The 21,551-nt window shown below is 32.5% G+C and overlaps 2 protein-coding genes across 11 annotated transcripts; both read left to right on the plus strand.

Moving 5' to 3' along the window:
• The first annotated feature begins 9,653 nt into the window (after positions 1-9,653).
• LOC107933840 (phosphoenolpyruvate carboxykinase (ATP) 1) lies at positions 9,654-13,316 on the plus strand. Of its 3 annotated transcripts, none has more exons than XM_041084260.1 (12): positions 9,654-10,242; positions 10,395-10,585; positions 10,639-10,810; positions 10,897-10,981; positions 11,082-11,182; positions 11,333-11,631; positions 11,754-11,927; positions 12,025-12,090; positions 12,207-12,385; positions 12,459-12,628; positions 12,709-12,877; positions 12,998-13,316. In XM_041084260.1, the coding sequence occupies exons 1-12, from the start codon at positions 9,995-9,997 to the stop codon at positions 13,139-13,141; spliced, it is 1,998 nt and encodes a 665-aa protein (XP_040940194.1). In that variant the 5' UTR covers positions 9,654-9,994; the 3' UTR covers positions 13,142-13,316. The 3 variants fall into 3 exon arrangements, with proteins under 3 accessions (XP_040940194.1, XP_040940195.1, XP_040940196.1); XM_041084261.1 differs by having other exon boundaries at positions 9,769-10,242; positions 10,657-10,810; XM_041084262.1 differs by having other exon boundaries at positions 9,769-10,242; positions 10,711-10,810.
• Positions 13,317-13,490: 174 nt separating this feature from the next.
• Positions 13,491-20,658, plus strand: LOC107933852 (probable sphingolipid transporter spinster homolog 2). 8 transcript variants are annotated; one of them, XR_005906712.1, is made up of 17 exons: positions 13,497-13,731; positions 13,978-14,109; positions 14,227-14,328; positions 14,539-14,643; positions 14,801-14,876; positions 14,982-15,056; positions 15,223-15,325; positions 16,268-16,355; positions 16,909-17,006; positions 17,237-17,316; positions 17,531-17,644; positions 18,111-18,230; positions 18,614-18,742; positions 19,622-19,700; positions 20,056-20,214; positions 20,296-20,439; positions 20,537-20,658. XR_005906712.1 is itself a non-coding variant. In XM_016866175.2 (16 exons), the coding sequence occupies exons 1-15, from the start codon at positions 13,589-13,591 to the stop codon at positions 20,178-20,180; spliced, it is 1,566 nt and encodes a 521-aa protein (XP_016721664.1). In that variant the 5' UTR covers positions 13,491-13,588; the 3' UTR covers positions 20,181-20,214; positions 20,296-20,658. The 8 variants fall into 8 exon arrangements, 7 of the variants coding, with proteins under 7 accessions (XP_016721664.1, XP_016721652.1, XP_016721644.1 ...); XM_016866175.2 differs by having other exon boundaries at positions 13,491-13,731; positions 14,985-15,056; positions 20,296-20,658; XM_016866163.2 differs by having other exon boundaries at positions 13,494-13,731; positions 20,056-20,208; positions 20,281-20,658.
• Positions 20,659-21,551: the final 893 nt, after the last annotated feature.

A 21,551-nucleotide genomic window follows, 5' to 3' on the forward strand; every position in this document is an offset into this window, starting at 1 on the left:
TTCTTTCCTTTGTTTTATAGTGATTTGAACTTGATCGAATAGTGGACCGTCGGAGCTCGTATCACACTATCATAACTATCTCGGTATTATGTGCTTTTCAAAATGTTTAAACTATGGCATGTATAGAGTCTTAATCATTTTGAGCATGTCCAAATGATATGGCTAATGTTAGCTATTGAAGTAGTTATTAAAGAATATGTTTTGGAGTTATGTATGTTTAAATGGTAACTAATTCAAAGAAGCAGTTTCTTTGACAGCAGCAGTGACGTGAATGTGAAAAATCACCATAAATAGTAGAAATGGAATTAGAGGGTGAATGATATATAGAATTAAATCTTATCAAGTCTATTTTTACATGAAAGAAACGGTGTAGGCAAAGGAATTTTATATTTTGAGATATTTAAATTTTAGTGAGACAGGGTCAGAATGGTTTTTGAAGTCCCCTATTCTAACTTTAGAAAATCATTATAAATTGTACAGAAATAATTATAGGCCATAATTTATATTTTTAGATTCCTTAGTGAGTCTATTTTCAAAATAAATTAATGGTAACCTTATATGAATTCTGTACAATTAGATATTTGATTTTTAGCGCCAAGAGGTCAGATCTGTCGAGCTGTGAAACAGGGGATACTTTAATGAATAAACTGTACTAATGTGCTAAGTCAAAAATTCTGAAAATTTTATGGTAAGTAGGAATATGAGTCTAGTTTCACGGAAAATTTACGGATTTAAATTTTGAGTTTCGTAACTCAAGTTATAATTAAATTAGTGACAGTTGCGCAGGTAGACAGTGTTGTTATAAACAGTGAATTTAATTTTAAAAGCAAATTTTTATGCTCCGAATCGGTAAGTTAAATTGGATGACATCTCGTAGTCAATTCCGGAGACGGTCTCGGGTAAGGGGTGTTACAACCAAGCTCGCCTTAGCATAAACTTCACCCAAGGGCGCATTCAATAGACTTTAAGCAATTAGTCATACCTAGCAGTTTATGCATTTAGAACTTATCATTTACGCCTTACTTCTATGAATAGTACTCGAACTTTAAGGTCTCACCGGGTGGGATGTTATAGACAGCGATGCATACAGCTCCCTAGATTCATAGGAATTTGTTCGCCAGAGTTGGGGGTTTACTTATACTCTCCCCTCTGTGGGTTTGCAAAAGAAAAGGGTTGGTGAGAGTTAAGCTTTAGTGAACATGTGCACTTACGAAATGGATGGTCTCTAAGCCATTGAGGAATGTACAATAGACACCAAGTCTGACATTCAAGTGTACCTTCCCCCTCAATTCTCTCATCTAGTCCTTATTTTCAAAAATCAAGTGTGACCATTTCTACTCCTTCAAACACTTAGCTGAAAAGGAGGCAAAGACACCTTTAAGGTAACAATTCACTCGGTAGATATCTATGCTTTACCCTCGTTGTGTCTCTTCTTTAATAAAATTTATTTTCTCCAATGCTTGTACTTTCAATCAATGTAATTGCTTATCCTTCCTTTATATCCTTTTTTCCAATTCAACTACTTTTACTCTCATTTTTTTTGCCAATTTAGGTGAATATATGTACACTCACCACTTAATAACTTAATAAAATAAGGACTTCAGGAATCTAGTCAGATCGAACATCATGCACATAATGGGTACACTTTCCAATTCCTAGGTCCAAAGGACTAACTAAACCATACTCTAATACCACTAAATTTGTAACACCCTTACTGGATCCATTAGTTAGAATCGGGTATGGAACATCACACCTGAACCGGGTTAATGTACATATTTAGACCTCATTGTTTAAAAATCAGACTACATCACCTATTCATTTAAAGAAAAATCTTTACAAGAAAGACACTAATTTTTAATCCAAAAGTTCCCTATCTCGACTTCGAGCCTCCTAGTTCACTGTCTTGGTGGACTTTATATGTTGCCATTGTTGGAGAATATGCCCATATTGTAATAGACATTTTACTCTTTTTTATTTTTCCAAACGATGAATAAATAAATAAAGTTAATTTCACATTTCACTATTATGTCTTTTATATTTTCTGTCTTTTATATTTTGCATGCATAGCGAAACTGTGACAAGCAAATATTAGCTCATTGATTGTTTAAAGTTCAAACCGAAAATAAGTGGCAATGTAAAGAACGTTTACATTATGAGAAATACAACTTACTTCAGTAGATAATCTAAATAAGTCTATAATCCCGTAAAAGAATTAAAGTGAGCATTTGATTCAAATAGTAAGAATGATTATTATGTCGTCTACAATTCCAATTGGGGAGGTGGCTAGTATTGGCTATCGGAGCAGTTGACTCCACAAGTAGAAACATAAATGTATTCATTGGTAGAATGATACATTGGACTGAACCCAAGATGAATTAATTCACTTGTGACGTTTATGGTATGATTTACCTAAATCTTGAATTAGTCACCATATACAATTCATGTACTTTGACATAAGTGGAGGCTTATGCTCTAAAGATGATTGAGCCCATAGCCGGTATGTTGGGTACTTGACTTGTGTATGACATGGCTTTACTAGCAACAGTGGAATGCATAGCTCAATTAAAGAGTTAATGATATTCTCTCATTGGCATTGTGTGGATTGATAAATATGAAATGTGGCCACAGGTTGTTTATTCTCGAATGAACAATTTATCATAGTCATTTGTTGACAGTGATTATATTAATCATTAAGAAGACACAATAGTGACAATTAGATAAAATATGATTGTATTGGGTGAACAAATTTAACTCAAAAGAATCAAGGATATCATATGAGGGTAACATGCACATGACGAGGTTATTGGACAAAGCAGTTGGATGAATTGCTTCCGTAAAGAGTATACAATAATGAGTTTTCAATCATGGTACTTCTTGTGAACTGGCTCCATGATTAAGTAATTACGAATTATCGGAATGATGCTTCTGGACATAATTGCAATCACTAGAGTCTAATTGTATATGTCTGATTGGTCCCTCCGCTAGCTCAACAAAAGCTCAATCGGACTGCATTTGAATCAAAAGAAAATTTTATGACTTTGCGAATAATTTAATTGAGTTGATTTATTCGATGTGGAATTAAATTAGGTGGTCGTAAGAATTGTTCAACTAGAAAATTTGATTAAAGAATTTTCTTGAAAAATTAATTTGGAAAATCTAAGTGATTTTTAGAAAAAATAATTTTGATCAAGTAAAATTAAATTAATCAAATTAATTAAAATTAATATGATATTTATGAAAGTTAATTTTCAAGTCAAACAATTGGCTTAATGGGTAATTGAACTTGAAAATTATACTTGAGATCGTAAATTAGGCCTAGGAACGCAAAATCGAGACAATACCCAAAAACTGGTCGAACCGGGCTCGGCATGTGAAACCGGGCTGACGGTCCAACCAATGACTAAACCAAACAGGTTGGGTCATCATTGACTCAGACCGAACCGGCAGTAGTTGAACCGGCTCGGGGTGTCGTAAGGGCGTCGTACCTGCACCATCGGACATGGTGGTGCCGATAGTTGTGGCTGCTGTGTCCTGGTGGCTGGTGGCAATTGGTCATCGATGGTTGAGTAGTGAAAGAGTTACACTTCTACTGGGACTCTACTAGAGATTTTGATTTCAAATTAATTATTCCAAAAATAATATTATTTTAATAGTTTAATATTAAATTTAATTTAATACTTATCTTAATAATTTTTTAATTGTTTAATATTAAATTTAATTTAATGTTTATCTATTAGATAAATATTCTATTATTTTAATAAGATTTAATATTAAAGTGATTAAGTTTAATCATAGTTAAACCCTCTAAACTCTCCCTATATAAAGAGAGTCTTGGGTCATTATTTACACACACTTGAATTCAAAAGAAAGTTGTAGAGAGAAAATTCTCTGAAGAGATTATTCTAGAAAATTTCTAGAGCTATTTTTCTGATTTACAACTTGACCCAAAAATTTAGAGAAATTACAAAATTACCCCGCTGGTAATTTTTGTGAAAGTTTTTTTGATTCGAAGCGAGCCCACACTCGACAGACTTGAGCTTGAGGGTAATGAAGAATACTACTCAATCGAAGTGCTCGTCCTAGACGAATCGAAAAGGTACAATTTTGATTAAGTGTTTATTACTTTAGATATCACAGATCTTGTTCTGGAAAAATTTTTAAAACTCTAGTTTTTCCCTAAATTTATTTTTACTACATTTTCCAAACCCATTTTTCCAACAGTCATAGCTCAACTATAGTCTTACACAATATGATGTCATGTTTTACTGTCCTGACGAACTTCATATGTTACAATAACCCAGCTGTGGTCTTACATAATATGATACCATGTTTATTGTTCTGATGGACTTCATATGTTGTTATAGCCCAGATATGGTCTTACACAATATGATGCCATGTTTACTGTCCTGACGGACTTCATATGTTGGCATAACCCAACTATGATATTGCACAATATGATATCATGTTTACTGTCTTGGCGGACTTCATAGGTTGTCGGTAACCATCGTCATGGTGTCGCTCTATAGAGTTTTCGCTTGTCGACACTAACAAAAAATCATCACCTCTGTCATTGGTTACATTAATATCAACAACTTCTGGTTTCTGCTTACCATTTTTGTAATTTTCGGCATCCATTTTATTTTTATTCTAAAGTTTGTAACACTTTGCCTTAATTTGACATATCTTCTTGCAATAGCCACATTTTTTGTCTTGATTTTTGGATTTTGATCTTGCCCTAGAGCTACTCCGATCTGACTTTTTGGATTGTTGTTTGCCCTTTGCAACAAGGATTAAGGCCTGCCTGCCTGACTTCTTATTTGGGCCTAACTCATTATCGAGTTTATCTTTGCTCAGTAGATTTCCCTTCATGTCCTTAAATGAGAGATTATATCTCCCCTATAAGTCAGGGTTTCCCTGAAAGTTCTATAAGAAAGGGGCAAAAAACACAACAATAACATAGTTTGATCCTTGTCCCTGATATTTAAATTGAAATTCTTTAGGTCATTGAGAAGGGTAACGAACTCACTCATGTGAGCCCTAATGGACTCAGTTTTAGCCATTCTGAACGTGTAGAGATGTTGTTTTAACATTAACCTGTTAGCTAGAGATTTTGTCATGTATACCCAGTTTTCTCCATAGCGCAGATGTTGTTTTCTCCATCAATACTTCCTGTAGCACATTATTTGTAAGGCATAGTTGAATTGCATATAGAGCTTTTTCATCAAGCTTTTTCCATTCTGACTGGTTCGTAGATGTGGGTTTCTTCTTTGTAACAACCTTTTCAGGTTGTTCTGGACCAGTATTGTCATCATTCAAACTTGCCAAAACTGATATTTACGATTCTATCAAACTTCTCAATGTCGAACTTTGTCGTTGCCATATTTGAACAGGTTGAATGTGGAAACTAAACCAAGCTCTAATACTAGTTTGTTGGGCATAAATATGTGTATGCAATGAACAAGAATAATAACGAAGAAATTGAAAAATTTGAACACAAAAATTTTACGTGAAAAAACTCCTCCAAAGAGGATAAAAAAATCACGAGCAAAAGAAAATTTCTCTAATATAAAAAAGTACAAAGATGGAGAGAACCAAAGAAATGAAAAACTTGAAACCCCGAAAGAAAAACGCTTTAAACTCAAAAAACACAGAATTCTCTCAATCTTTATATTTTCTATTGTATAAACCTAGGATAACTAAGGTCTATTTATAGGCTGAAATTTGTAGCTTTTATAACTAGAATATCTGTAGGTTAATTAGGGTTTAAATGGGAAACTAAAATAGAATTTAATTGAGAGAAGAAAACCGAGAAACTTGAGGAACATATCGCCACGTCGTGACGTGGCTTTTGCGTTGTTAGGAGGAAGAATAATTGCATCGTCGGGACGAAGATTTTTTCTCGTTGTGACATCGAATTTTATCTTATTGAGATGTTACTTACTATTTTATCAAAAATGCGAGGTAATACTCCACACTAATTTTTTTTACAACAAATAAGGATAAAAATATTATTGAGATATAAACTAAACTTCAAACATAATTATGCTTTTTATCACTTTACTTTAATTCACTATATTATTTTACTTTTTCTTATAAGAAATTCTTGATAGTTTGGGGTAAATCATTAGTTTTCTTGAAGTGATTAATTAACATGGTCCAATTCAGTGTCCACCTTCCATTTATTTCCCCAATTGGATACCTAGTTAAATACGGTTGAAACACTGAGTATTAATCGGTGGATTTAAAAGAAGGCAACTGGGAATCTGGGACCGATTTTGATTAAAACTAATAATTAAGTTTGACATCTAAATATCAATGATATTTTAACGTGATGGTTGGTCAGATTATTCTTTAATCATAAAGTTGGGAGTTCAATTTTTGTCTATGAGAATAAAGCACATTTTATAACTAGTTATTTACTTCTTTAGAGAACACTCGTGACAAGAAAATTAATTACTACTACCAATGATGAACATCTTAATTTCGATAAAAAGAAAAAAACCAAATCTTTTTACTATGTATAAGTTGTGAGTTTAGTCATTTTACTTTAATTTGATTATTCTTAATATTTTTTTTTTAATTTTAAAATTTTAGCATTGACCAAATAGTAGATATTAGCTTCATTAAGTTAAATCTGCTATTTCTAATATATTATGCGACAAACATATATTATTTATTACATGTGTAATGACTTGTAAAATATTTTATTTTCACACTATAGAAAAAAGTTAGTGAATGAATTTAATAGTTATTGTTTATATTAATAATAAAATTTTATAATTTAACAAGTATATGAACTAAAAATGATTAAATTTAAAAATATTGATTAATTTTTTTTACTTATATACATAATACAAGAATAATAGTTAAATTTAACAAAATAGATTTAGTTATTACTATTTAGATCGGATTAAAATTTTAAAATTTGAAAAACATAAAAATTAAAATTAATGAATTTAAAAATATAAAAACTAAAATTAAATAAATCAAAAGTATATGTATTAAAAATAAGCAAAATTTGACAAAAATAATAAACTGACATCAGCAGAAGATTAACCTTCGGACGATTTCTAAGAAAAGACTGATGAGGTGGCGGCCGTACTTTGATGAATGTCCGAAGAATAACGTCTAACATGGACATCACGTGATGACTGAAAGCTGCTTCGAATTGGACACGTGGAGGGATTTGTTCTTTGTAGAACCCCTTTGGAATCCGATTCCTCCAATTACGGCGAAACCAAGCGGCGCTGATATCAACAAATGGTTTTTGTTTAACTAACGTTCTTAGAACACCGTTTAATCTTAATTCACACTATTTATCATTATATTGTCAACTATATTTTATTATGAAAAAATAAAAATAAAATGATATTCATAAACAAATATGTGAAGATCAAGATTAAAATATTGAATATTAAGTTTATAAATGTTAGGGGCGAACTAAAAGCAAAGTTAAAAATAATTTAGACATAGATTTAAATAAAAATTAAGTTGTTAAATTAAATTATTTGTTTAATTTTATGGCTTGACCTGATTTTTTTTAAAATTTAGATGATCTTATATTTATTTTTATTTAAAAAAAATTCTTTTATTTGATTTTAATTGAAAAATATCTTTACACGTCATACGTACTATATTAATTAAATTTTTTTTACTATCTAAGTATGTTATATAGCTCATTTTAAATCAATATTATAAAAAATGTTATAATTTTTTTAATTTTAAAATATTTCAAATTATTATGAGAGATCAATCTATATAAATAATGAAATAAAAAAAATAAAGAAGATTGAACACAAATATTTACGTAAAAAAACCCTCCAAAGAAGATAAAAAAAACTACGAGTAAAGAAAACTTCACTAAAACGGAAAAAAACCGAAAAGGAGTACAAGATGGAGAAACAAACAAATCCGAATCCAAAAAAATACAAAGTTCTCCTGAAATTTCCACAAAATTCTCTCTTAATTATGTTGTTGAGTCCAACTCTATTAGGTTGCTAAAAACCTTATTTATAGACTAAATTTTGTGGCTAATCTAATCAGAATATTCCTAGAGTTGTCAAAGTTTAACTGAGAAAAATAGTAATATTTAATAAAGAGAGGAAGTCTGATTTAAGTTGAGTACATGTCGTCATGTCGTGACGTAGCATATTACTTCGTTGGGACGAGGCAACTCTTCTTGTCGGGACATTGTTGTCGTGTTATCATGACATCGGCTCTTCTTAGTGACAACGTCAATTCTGTTTCATTTGAAATGTGATACATACTCTACCATTATAAAGTTTTAAATTTTAAGAAATAATATACAATTGAAACACGAATAAAATTATTTAATATTATAATATAAAAACATAAAATTTATATTAATTTAGAAGTGAAATACGTAATATCCAATTTGTATTAAGAATAATCCTAGTTTTTAGTTTTTTTTTCTATTTTCATTATGAGCATGGATGAAAAATATATTACTAATAAAAGAACTAATGTAAATAATCCAGTTAATTAATAAAAATGTAAAAAAATTCAAAGTAATAAATTATTTATATTAAAAGTATTATCAAATTGATTAGATTAAATTGAAATTTTATTAGCATTAAATTGAAAAATTTTGGAAGGGTCAAATATAATTTTAAATAACGATAAAGGGTAATTTTAAAATATTAAAAAAAATTGAGTGGCCAAATCTAATTTTACATTTTTTAAAGTAATGATACAAGAACAATGTAATGATGTTAAAAATTTTGGGGGGCCAAAAGCAATTGTACCCTTTTTACTTGCCTAAACAATCCACCAATATCAATGTTCTTAAAAATTTTGTAGGGGCCGAGCCTTGCTTGCTCCCCCCTAGATTCAATTGATAATAAATTATAACATTTATGCTAAAATAGAAAAATGAATTAAAAAAAATATCAACCAAAGAATGGTAAAGGAAACAAGAATTGACTTTTGCAAATGACAATACTACACCTTTTCAATGATATCATAAATGTAGAATGAAAATCATGAAAACGATCTTAACCCTCCCTAACCTACTTCTACGACAGGCACAAAAGATTTTGACTAAAATGAAAAGGCAAAATTCTTTTTTTGCCCTTCAATTTTACAAAAATGTTATTTTAGCTATTTATTTAATTTTTCACATTTTTTAGCTTTTTTAACTTATTTTTTTGTCAAATCATTTCAAAATGAATGAAAAAATTAATGTTTGTTACCTTTACTGATGCGGCACATACGTGAATTGCTACGTAGATGACACATTAGCATTTAATTAATTTTTTTATTTTTAAAAATAGTTTTTATAATATTTAAAATTTTTAAAAATTAATTAAATGTTAATGTGTTGTCCATGTGGCAATCTACGCGTATGCAACGTGAAAAAAGAAAAAAAAAATTAACTTTCTATTCATTTTAAAGTAATTTAACAAAAAAAGAAAAAACAAGTTTAAAGGTTAAAAAATGCAAAAAAAAAAGAATAAGAAAATATATAACTAAAATAACTTTTTTGTAAAATTAAAACACCAAATAAGTGATCATACCAAACAAAAACAAACAAACCAGTTACAGGTCTGTGTGCGTGTGTGGGAAGGAACCAGCTGAATCGACTTGTTTCTATTTGTAGCATAGTGTTTAATCCAGTTGGATCTTTTATCTGCTTTGTACTAGATTGTATACTTGTAATTCTACTGGTAAATTTGAATAAGGATTTAACCATAGTCAACTCTAACCCTTTTCTTTAGTTAACCCCTACCCTACTGAACCCTTTAAATTGGACTCCTCCTCCTCCCCTTCCTTTCTCATCAACCTTGGCTTTGGCGCTCAATTTCAACTTTGAATACTCCAATTCACTTCTCACTCGTTTTCTTTTCCTTTCATTTCTTTTGCTTCTTTTTACAATACCAAAAGCGATTGTTTTGGAGACATACTGGATAACACTGCAAAACAAAAGTCTTACTATATTTCTTTATTGTCACTTTGTTTTTAGAGAGAACAAGATATGGCGGCAAACGGAACCGGATTGCCAATGGCAAGGAAGCCGTTGGCGAAGATTGTTACGGAGGATAAGCAGGGAAACGGAATGTGTCACGATGATAGTGCAAAAGGCATTAAGGCTCAGACTATTGATGAGCTTCACTCTTTGCAAAAGAAGAGATCTGCGCCAACTACGCCTCTAGAAGGGAACCAGGGTGCCTTCGCTAGCTTGCCCGACGACGAGCGCCGCAGGCAGCAGCTTCAGTCCATCAGGTACTCATGCAACTGCTTTCCAACACTTAAATTATTTTCTTATCATCCTAAAGAATTAAGATGATTATTTAAAAAATAGTAGTAATATGATGATCATCTTGGGGAGACACACAGCGACCAGTGATTTTGTTTTTAATTGAGTTTCTAAACAGTGCATCTTTGGCGTCGCTGACGAGAGGGGCAGGCCCAAAGGTGGTAAGGGGAGATCCAGCAGCGAAGAGTAGTCAAGCGGTGGAGCATGTGGCGCACCGCCACCACCACCACGTGGAAGCACCCACCATCAGCGTCAGTGACGACAGTTCTTTGAAATTCACCCATGTTTTATACAACCTCTCCCCTGCAGGTATACATAACATCACATGATAAAGTAAAATAACGTAATGTAAAAAAAAAAAGGGTATTGTTTGTGTACAGAGTTGTACGAGCAGGCTATAAAGTATGAGAAAGGGTCTTTTATTACGTCGTCAGGTGCATTAGCTACCTTGTCAGGAGCCAAGACGGGGCGGTCTCCGAGAGATAAGAGGGTTGTTATGGATGACACCACCCAAAATGAGCTTTGGTGGGGAAGGTAAGTGTATGTATATATAATAGTAAATTTTTATGTTATGAATTATAGAAAAATTGAAGGAACAATTGAAGGGAATTGCATGGCAGGGGATCACCCAACATTGAGATGGACGAGCATACCTTTCTTGTTAACAGGGAAAGAGCTGTTGATTACTTGAATTCCCTCGACAAGGTCAACTTTTTTTTTTCTTTTAAAACTTTATTTCATTTAATAATAATAATAACTGTAATGAAATCTGATTGATGGTAATTGGATGTATATGATTATCCAGGTTTTTGTGAATGATCAATTCCTAAACTGGGATCCACAGAACAGAATTAAAGTACGGATTGTCTCTGCTAGAGCTTATCATTCATTGTTCATGCACAACATGTAAGTAAAAGCTAAGAAATTTAAAATATATATGTGCATCATTTGTTGAGTTCTATAATTCAAATAGAAGAACCCCATGGAGGAATTATGATTTAAAAGGCTGGTAAAAGCTTTAGTGTAGAAATGGATGAATTGTGGGGTGGTTGGCAGGTGTATCCGACCCACTGATGAAGAGCTGGAGAATTTCGGTACTCCGGACTTCACCATATACAACGCCGGACAGTTCCCTTGTAATCGTTATACACACTACATGACATCCTCCACTAGCACAGACCTTAATCTTGCTAGGAAGGAAATGGTCATCCTTGGCACTCAATACGCGGGGGAGATGAAGAAGGGTCTTTTCAGTGTCATGCATTATCTCATGCCTAAGCGTCAAATCCTCTCCTTGCATTCTGGCTGCAATATGGGAATAGATGGAGATGTTGCCCTCTTCTTCGGACTGTCAGGTATGTAGTGTCATCGGTTCAAGGTCTTAGTCCTTACTTTGTTCTTGAAGCCTTAATAAACTTGTTTTGGAAGAAAAGGATTTAAGTCACTCATGTGTTTAGTTGGATAACTTTCTTAATAGGTACTGGCAAGACTACGCTGTCTACTGATCACAACCGGTATCTGATCGGAGATGATGAGCACTGTTGGAGTGACTATGGCGTGTCAAACATTGAAGGTGGTTGCTATGCCAAGTGCATTGATCTTTCCAGGGAGAAGGAGCCTGATATCTGGAACGCCATTAAGTTTGGCACTGGTGAAAATTCTTTGTGCTCTCTTTTTTCCAGGCTATGTTTTACTGGAATACAGTTGTGGTGTTTGGTTTCATTCTTTTAATTCCTTTGTTTCTGCAGTTTTGGAAAATGTAGTGTTTGATGAACATACAAGAGAGGTTGAGTACGGGGATAAATCAGTTACAGGTATATATACTATGAACAATTTGGGAGTGATAAAAAGAAAATTCCTTGATGTCAAACAATTTGGCAGGGAAATCATTTTTACACATCATATTTACGACCATTTCCATTGCTTGCAGAGAACACTCGAGCAGCGTATCCTATCGAATACATTCCCAACGCCAAGTTACCGTGCATTGGACCACACCCAAAGAATGTCATCCTTTTGGCATGTGATGCCTTCGGTGTCCTTCCGCCTGTGAGCAAGCTGAACCTGGCACAAACCATGTACCATTTCATTAGTGGCTACACCGCTCTGGTACGTTTCCGTGTCCGACTAAAAATGGTTTGAAGCCCCTGAACTTGTCTGATGATGATGCATGACCATATAGGTGGCTGGCACAGAAGATGGTATTAAGGAGCCGACAGCTACATTCTCAGCTTGCTTTGGGGCAGCATTTATCATGTTGCATCCTACAAAGTATGCAGCCATGCTTGCTGAGAAAATGCAAAAGCATGGAGCAACAGGATGGCTTGTCAACACCGGCTGGTCTGGTGGAAGGTAAATTGCTTTTTATTGAAAACCCTTTTTTGGGATAGCATCCAACACTAATTCCTGGAACTGTTGATTTTCTTTTACAGCTATGGCTCTGGAAACCGTATCAAATTAGCCTACACCAGAAGAATCATCGATGCTATTCACTCCGGTAGCCTCTTGAATGCAACTTATGAGAAAACCGATGTGTTCGGGCTAGAGATCCCCACTGAGATCGAGGGAGTGCCTTCGGAAATCCTGCGTCCAGAGAACACTGTAAGCTATATCCGTTCTTCAACCTTGTAGAGCATAATGTTGGCCCTACCCTATTCTTTATTAGTGATGATAGCTTGAATTGTCTCTGAATGCTGATGTATTTTGATTCATGGATTGCAGTGGGGTGACAAGAAGGCATACAAAAACACATTGTTGAAATTAGGTGGTCTGTTCAAGAACAACTTTGAGACCTTCACAAATTACAAGATTGGCAAGGACACCATGCTGACTCAAGAGATCTTAGCAGCCGGTCCAAACTTTTAATTCAAGAACAAATAACGTTGCGAATAAACTGATGGAGAGTGACACAAATAACGGTTTTTGTTTGTAATATTAAATGTAGTCCTGAGTTTAATTCTTATGTAAAATGGTTTCTTTACATGTGGAACAAAAAGCTTGAATATAAGTCACATCTTAATAATAATAATTCAATTTTCTATGATATTTATAATTAAACATTAGTGGTATTTACTCTTTCATAATTTTAATGCAAAAAATTTTAAAAATCATGAAAATTAATTTTAAGAAGGAAACAGAAAAAACACAGAACAGAAAAGCAAACGTTGCGTGGTGGGTGTAAAGTAGAGCGTGATTGCGTAACCAACGAAACGAAAAGAGCAGTAAACGTCAATCAATTATTTTAATTTAAAATTTTTAATAATAATAAAAAAAGAATGTAAAACTATAAATATAGAAGCCACTGTTTTTACAATGCCATTGTGTTACTACCGTCAGCATCTCCAAAAGAAGAGAGAAAGGCAGGTTTTTGCTGCTCCGCCAGAAGAAATGGGTCTTTCTTCCTCTTCCATTACCAAGGATCCTCCTGCTACTCCTTCCTGGTTCACTCCCGAAAGGTATTCTTCCTTTGTTTTTTTTAAAAAAAAAAAACCAAATCTTTATTAAACTGTTTTATCCGGAAATTATGCTTGTTCTTCAATTTAGCTGGATTTCAATTGCTTGTTAAGGCTGATTCTGAATGCAGTTTGGGTTTATGAAACAAGAGTTAGGTCTAGGTTGAACTTCTTTCAGTTCTCTTTTATTTTTTGTTTTAATAGAGATGTTAATTCCTGATTTATATTATTATTATTATTTTTTTGCAGGTTATTGATTCTATTTTGTGTAATTAACATGATAAATTATGTTGATCGAGGAGTAATAGCGAGTAATGGTGTGAATGGGAGTATTAGGACTTGTGATGACAAGGGAATTTGCACATCTGGTAGTGGAATTCAGTAAGATTTCACTTAACATTGTTTGTTTGTTTTGCTGCGCACATTCAGCTTTCGTAAGATCTTGTTTATTGCTTATTATTTGTTTTAATTGCCTTGCTGAAAGATGTTTGCTTGCAGGGGGGAGTTTGACTTGACTAATTTTCAAGATGGTCTCTTATCATCTGCATTCATGGTCGGACTTCTTGTGGCGTCCCCAATATTTGCCTCTTTAACAAAGAGGTGAATTACCTTTCATGGTTCTTTTCATTCTGTACCTTTAAAAATTTTAAAAATTTTAAAAATTTTCAAACTGGCATTTTTGTTAGTAGCACTGCGATGTTAAATACTACTTAAATCTTATTGTTTTGATTGTTTAGCTACTGTTGTATTTTTGGCTGTTAATTACATGTCAAATTGGTTGATAATGTTAGTTGATTTATATGATTGCAGCCACCATCCTTTTAGGCTTATTGGAGTTGGATTATCTGTTTGGACCTTAGCTGCAGCTGGATGTGGTGGTGCATTTTCCTTTTGGTTTATTGCAATATGCCGCATGTAAGTGTAGCATTCTCAATACACTCTGGGAGTTTTGGTTGTAGTTCAATCTTACTAAACAAGTTTCTTATGCTACATTGTACGTTTTATATTTTTTATTTATTTATTTTTTGTGTGTGTTTGTTTTTTAATTGTGGCTCTGTCTTTGATGTTTTAGGTTGGTTGGTGTTGGGGAAGCTTCCTTCATAAGTCTTGCAGCTCCATTTATTGACGACAGTGCTCCCGTTTCTCAGGTTCATTTATTTTATTTATTCTTTAACTTCAGAACTTAGAGCTTCTTGAATACATATCCTCATGCCCGGACTACACGATCATGATAATCCACTGTAATACTCCAGAAGACAGCCTGGCTTGCGATGTTTTATATGTGCATACCTACTGGAATTGCTGTTGGATATGTTTATGGTGGATTTGTAAGTTTGTATATCCCTTCCTTTTTTACTCACTAATTATAACTGTTGCTTTTACGTTGAGGAAGTGATTCCTAGACCATATCATTTGTTGGTTCCCTCTGTATTGTCTAGCTAGTCTGCAGGATGCTTGATGATTAATCATAAACTATGTCTGCTTATCATATAGGTTGGGAGCCAGTTTAACTGGCGCTATGCTTTTTGGGGAGAGGCATTATTAATGCTTCCATTCGCGGTTTTTGGCTTTGCGTTTGAACCATTACAGTTGAAAGGTATTTGTTTATATGTGTCGTCTGCATTCCAGAGTTTTATGTCTTATTATCTCACAACAAGTTAAGTGTTGAACATCTGCATTACTGAACTTCAAATTATAAGTTTCTGTCCTGTTGGATCAAAGAAAGTATTGAAATTTATTGAGACAGTTTCTTCAGTAATTGATGGTACATGTTCCTTATCATTCTTCTTTTTGTATCAACTGGTTCCACTATTTAGTGAGAAGTTGCTTGCAATAGTGGGGTGAGAAACACATGCTATGTGTGTATGTCAAAGTAAATATTTGAATATGAATGGACAGACTAGAAAGGAAGTCTTAGGTCCTCCCTTTAACAAGTAAAAGAGCTTGTTTTTAGCAAAATCAGACAAATTGAAAGAGAAAACTAAAAAGGGAAGCACTTTTCAGATAAAATAGATTAAATCAAAGAACTTCTGTGACTGTTTAACTCCTAATGTTCTTGCATAATCTTTTTACTCATATCATCCAAAGAAACTTAAGGTTTTTATACTCTAGTTCTAACACCTGTAGTTTGTTGTTCCCAATAAATGTCTTTTCACTTGTGACTAAATATTTAAACCACCTTCTAGCATGTATAATCACTAATGCAAATATGGTGATCATTAGGGTGTGCATGTGATTTGGTTGGTTTAACTTTTTGCTAAGTGAAATCAAACAGAATGTAGTTGATTTTGATTTAAACTGAAACAAAAAAGTGGGTTTCTAAACCTAAACAGAACTCAACTAAAACTTATGGTTTCAGTCAGAATTAGACCAGAAAATTTTCACATACACATTACTTAGAATCGAGCAAAAAAAAAAAAAAAAAAAAGAAGCAAAATGAGTCATAAGTTTGTTTCTTGTAATAAGCTGGCCTACCAGCAGGTAAGTTTCCTTTTTTTCTCTAAGGCACTCATGTAATTTTAAGTCTAACCTATCATAGTTGCAGATTCAGAGGCATCAAAATTACATGATAATATTTTGGTTGGAGCTGACAGTATGAGTGTAGATGAATTGAAGAAAACTTCAAAGTGAGTTGTTAAGTCCTGCTTTCTATTGCAACAGCATTCCTTATAATGGTGCAAGCTGGTTCCAAATAATGTTTACTCACAAACCTTTATTCCAATTAGAAATTTTACAAAAGAAATTAGAGAAGAGTCATCAAATAAGAAAGATTAAAAGGAACTATAATTAGGTAGTAAGGCTTTAGGATTCTAGTTGCATGAAGAATGTTGGACACATTTGGGTCACCATCCTTCTCGATACGGTACCCAACAGGAACAATAGGCCTCTAGTCAGAAAGTGGGAAATGTGGGAATTACAGCTATGACTTGGGAGATAATGACAATCTGAGCACATGTAAAATGCAGGCTGCAGGAAATAGGCTGATTGATGTAGTTTTGAAAGTGGTTTATGTGGCTTTGGTTGAAACAACTATATTGCATCCTGTTTTAGTTATGTTAAAAACACACATAAAATAAGATTAATTTTATGGATGTATAAAAACTTTCTCTATATGTTAATAATATTCATGATTCATTCCGTTCCATATCATGATTAAGGACTGAAACATTTCTTTGGCAGGTCAGTAAACATTCACAATATGTTGAATCAATTTTCTCAGTTTGCAGAAGATATGAAAGCACTTTTGGTGGACAAAGTTTATGCTGTAAATATTTTTGGTATTTTTCTTGGCACCCTTAACATCTATTTCAGAAATGCTCTTAGAAAACAAAATCCAATAAGATGCTACATGAGTTTTTCTTTTTTGGTCACGATTTTTCTCTTGGATATTTCCAAGATAATCTATAAAATATGTGATTTTTATTTTCTTATTAATTCTTTGTAGCTAAGTTTGTTTCATGTGTGATTGTTTTGGCTTGTAAAGAATGACTACTAATATTTTGTCCAGCAGGTTACATAGCATACAACTTCGTCATTGGAGCATACTCATATTGGGGGCCAAAGGCTGGTTATAATATTTATCATATGGTACAATTTCTGACTAATTACATGCACTATGGTTTCTATCAAAATCTTTTCCTGTTAGAATTTTCTTTTCGGCATCACAACGAATCATACGAACTGTTTCTGACAACTTACATGCCTTCTATAGAAAACTCTTAGGATTTTCTTTTTGAGACCATAAAGAATCATTATTACCTTCTGTTCGGTGCTGTAATTATTTTAGTTGTGATTTTTACAGGAGAATGCAGATATGATGTTTGGAGGGATTACAATTGTTTGTGGGATTTTAGGAACATTATCTGGTGGCTTCATACTAGATCGCTTGAGTGCTTCGATATATAAAGCTTTTATTGTGAGTTTTATTTCTCCTTGATGATGTTGTATGTGAATGGTATTTTCTAACTTGCTTATTTGGAACAAAAAGATCCATTCACATCCTTTCGTTTGGTTATGACAAAGTAAGTCAATAAAGTGTAAGTTTTGGAGAAATTAATTAAAACTAAGTGTTATTCTTTGTTATTTTGCCTAATACAACCTCTGATTAATAATAAATAACAGATGGATATAGAATTTTGGTAATGTAAAATTACCTCTTTCACTATTACTTATTTAAATCCAGACTACTAAAGAAAAATTGCAACCAGAAAAAGAATAGGAGGAAAAACATGATAGTGACTTAACTGGTAAAGAGACAGACAAACTAATGTTTGTGATTTCCATAGTTGAAACTAACAATTAGCTATGAATTTGTCTGAAATTTGTCTCGTTTTTGCTTTCTGTTTATAACATTGTTTATGGCTTACTTTCTTCTAAAACAGCTTCTTTCAGGGGCAACGTGTCTGGGTGCAATATTTTGCTTTCTTGCCTTCTGTCTCAGGAGCTTGTATGGTTTCATAGTTTTTTTCGCATTGGGTGAATTTTTTGTTTTTGCAACACAGGTAAAATAGAAAATTGGAGTGTGTTAGATTTATGATATTATTTTTCTCCAAATTATTATGTACTTGTATTTCTTGGGATGTAGGAACTCTCTGCCCCTTTTTCAACTAGCTTCATTTAGTAAAAGATACAAAAGGGAGATTTAATTGGAAGTTATGCCTTGAGTTTTACCAACCTGCTTCACTGCAGCTATAACATATTTTGTGGAAGTTGAACTACATTTTTATTTAATAATAGAAAGAGCTTTTCTGATCCATTATTGCCTCTTTAGTGAATACATTGACGCTTGAGCAATATTTTTCCATTTTGGACTAATATTATCTTGAAATATTTATCCAGTTCTATATTAATAGTGTTACTTTCTCATCATACATTGATTTTCCAGGCTCCAGTGAATTACGTGAGTCTCCATTGTGTCAAACCAAGTTTGAGACCATTATCTATGGCGATCTCTACCGTTTCAATTCACATCTTTGGCGATGTGCCTTCCTCACCACTTATTGGGGTCCTCCAGGTGCTTTTTAAAAAAATATATATGAGCTTGCACAGTCACATGTGTTTTGATGTGGTAGATCGTTTATTTACATCAATATGCTGTTTCCTGTATTTTGCTTTGAAAAAAGTTTTCCTGCTAACTTTGAACACAATTTCCAAAATCTTTCAGCTTTTAAAATGTTCTTAATTCTAAACGTAATTTTCAATCGATTAGAATGCAGTATGCTTTGCAGTGTCCTATAAATTTTTGGGAAACAAAATTCACAATATCTCGTCTATCCATATTACTTAAACTTGGGTGTTTTAGACTCAGGTATCCGTGTACAATATTAATATTTTCAATTTTCTTCTTCTTAAGATTTCCGTGTATTTGGAGGGTCTTTGGAGGATTATAACCTCGTACTCATGTCCGGATATGTATCGAATATAGATGTTTGACATGGATACTTCAAGAAAGATGAAGAGTCGTAGCAATATAGCTCGCTATTTTCGAAAAATACTATCAACTACTAAAAAGTATTAGGTTGAAAAATTGATTCTTGGATCTTGCATAGATTTCAATGTTGAATTAATTTATAAATGAAATCATAGCAAGTTAGTGAAGTATGAAAATGAAACTATATATAGATTCTGGAAAATTAATTTGCCCATTTCTAATGAATTTTTTTGTTGTGTTAAATGACAAACCCTTTATCTTTGCCTTATTCCCTACCTTTTATCTCTATTTAAATCATGTCAAACAATCACTTTAGGAGAACTGGATGCAAGAATTTGAACATTCTTCATTTTCTTTCAGTTTCAATTAAGGCTCTTATGAACCATGAAATGCCTATAAATCTATCTATGTATATTTATTTTTTTCAGAGCCTTGTTTGTGACTGGTGATGTTTTGGAGCAGGATAATATTAACAATTGGAGGGCAAGTGCACTTATTTTGACTTCTATTCTCTTTCTTGCTGCTGGGATATGGTTTATAGGTGAGTAATTATAAGTTCCTCACATTATTTCTGGAAGATCTGATGATATATACATATATATATTTCTTTTTTCGAGGTAGTGAAACCTCCTTTAAGCATGCAAATATACTCAAAGCTACCAACGATGCAGGACTCGTCCAAGTGATACTGATTAATAATAAGTTCGTACTTGTTTATAAAAATAAAAGGGACTTGTGATTTGTTTGTCAAGATATCGGACAACATTTTATCTTGAGAAATAAAGCATGATGCAGTCATATTTCCTTTACCGAAACATGATAGCCTGATAAAAACCCTGAACTTTTCCGATATCTTTGTTACTTTAACAAAGACTATTATTGTTTCTCTTTGGCAGGTGTTTCTCTACATAGTGATGATGCATCTAATGACAGAAGTGAAAGTCAAGTCTGTACAGTCACAGTAGACAATGGAACACCATTGCTTTATGGAAATGGGGATGAAAGTTCTTACGAAGCCTAAGTTCAGACCTAAATGCAAGCTATCAGATGTAAATGTATATATATTGTTTCAACTGTTATTTTTCCTAGTTGTAAGAAGGTTGCAAATTTATTTAGGTTAGTTTGTCTTCATGCAGTCTCTGCAATCAGTAATGGGAGCAAAATGACAGATTTTGGTTGCATCCCCCAATGTAAAAAGGCATTCTGCATTCGGGACGGTGAGATCGCGTGTAATGAATCACGTGAAGATAAACTTTCAACATAGATCGATCTCCGGGAAGGTACGAGAGAAAAAGAAAGAGATGATATCGAAGGTATTTGATGTTGTGGAACTTACTGCATCAACTAATATTTTAGTCACATGCACATTATTTGCAGATTCTATTGTGAATGGTATTTAGATTTGAGCTTCAAAAATTGATCAACCTCATTTGCTTTGTTGGTTGAAGTAATGGCTGCAATTCAAGGAAGATTGCTATCTTCTTCTTTTTAGTGTTTCAGTTTGATATCTGACTAAACTTGCTGAAAATTCCATTTTAATTTCCTAAAAGAGAAAAAAATGACTTTTTTTCCTCATTGGAAATCAACTTAATTCCGGCAAAAAAAAAAAATCCAACTATTTCTTCAACGTCTGGAACTTATTTGTTTCATTTCCCCCCCTCTATGGGGGTCTTAATTATCTATTAACTAGCATTGACCACCCCGCTAATGCTTGGGTCTTGGTTTTTATTTATTTAATAATAAAAGTTTAATTTAATTATATTCATTAAAATTCGTCTTAAGTATAAAAAACTAATTTAGGATAATTGTTTTAATTAGGTACAATTTGTAAATAGATTCATAAGCTGATATGTAAACCTAAATATTTACATACATTATTTTAAAAAAATCTTGATAAAGTTAAATACCATACTATAAAAAGAGTGACTTATGTGGATTTGAGATTTTAAATTTATTAAAATTAATATAATAATAAGGTATTTTATGTTTTATTTTGTTGCTAATTAGTGAGATATCTTTAAATGTCTACTTATTTCATGTTTTTTTTATTAATTTGGTGTCATGAGTTAACCGAATATTAACTCAATTATGAAATTAGTAAAATATCCTCTTATATAGAAATTAAATTATATTTTTATATTGTGTTTTTGTCTTTTTACATAATAAATCAATAAAATTTGATCATAACGAGATTTGAACCTAGAATATCAAACAATTAATTTTAACATTGATTTTTATTCAAATTTTTAATAAATATATTTACTATAACTTTTCATCTAGATTATGATGTGCTATAAATATAGTATTATTTGAAAGAAAAAATGTTTAAATGTTTAAGTAATAAATCTTTCTCTAAATTTAATGTTAAGAGTTAAACCTGAATGTATAAATT

The sequence above is a fragment of the Gossypium hirsutum genome, chromosome A12 (genome assembly GCF_007990345.1).
Source record: "Gossypium hirsutum isolate 1008001.06 chromosome A12, Gossypium_hirsutum_v2.1, whole genome shotgun sequence".
NCBI lineage: Eukaryota > Viridiplantae > Streptophyta > Magnoliopsida > Malvales > Malvaceae > Gossypium > Gossypium hirsutum.

What these genes read in the sequence shown, in the direction of transcription:
- LOC107933840 (XM_041084260.1), top strand. Translation starts at nt 9,995, where the DNA reads ATGGCGGCAAACGGAACCGGATTGCCAATGGCAAGGAAGCCGTTGGCG. An exon ending in CAGCAGCTTCAGTCCATCAG is followed by an intron (nt 10,243 to 10,394) that starts GTACTCATGCAA and finishes GTTTCTAAACAG; the next exon opens with TGCATCTTTGGCGTCGCTGA. An exon ending in ACTTGAATTCCCTCGACAAG is followed by an intron (nt 10,982 to 11,081) that starts GTCAACTTTTTT and finishes ATGATTATCCAG; the next exon opens with GTTTTTGTGAATGATCAATT.
- LOC107933852 (XM_016866163.2), top strand. Translation starts at nt 13,589, where the DNA reads ATGCCATTGTGTTACTACCGTCAGCATCTCCAAAAGAAGAGAGAAAGG. An exon ending in GATATGTTTATGGTGGATTT is followed by an intron (nt 15,057 to 15,222) that starts GTAAGTTTGTAT and finishes CTTATCATATAG; the next exon opens with GTTGGGAGCCAGTTTAACTG. An exon ending in GTTATAATATTTATCATATG is followed by an intron (nt 17,317 to 17,530) that starts GTACAATTTCTG and finishes TGATTTTTACAG; the next exon opens with GAGAATGCAGATATGATGTT.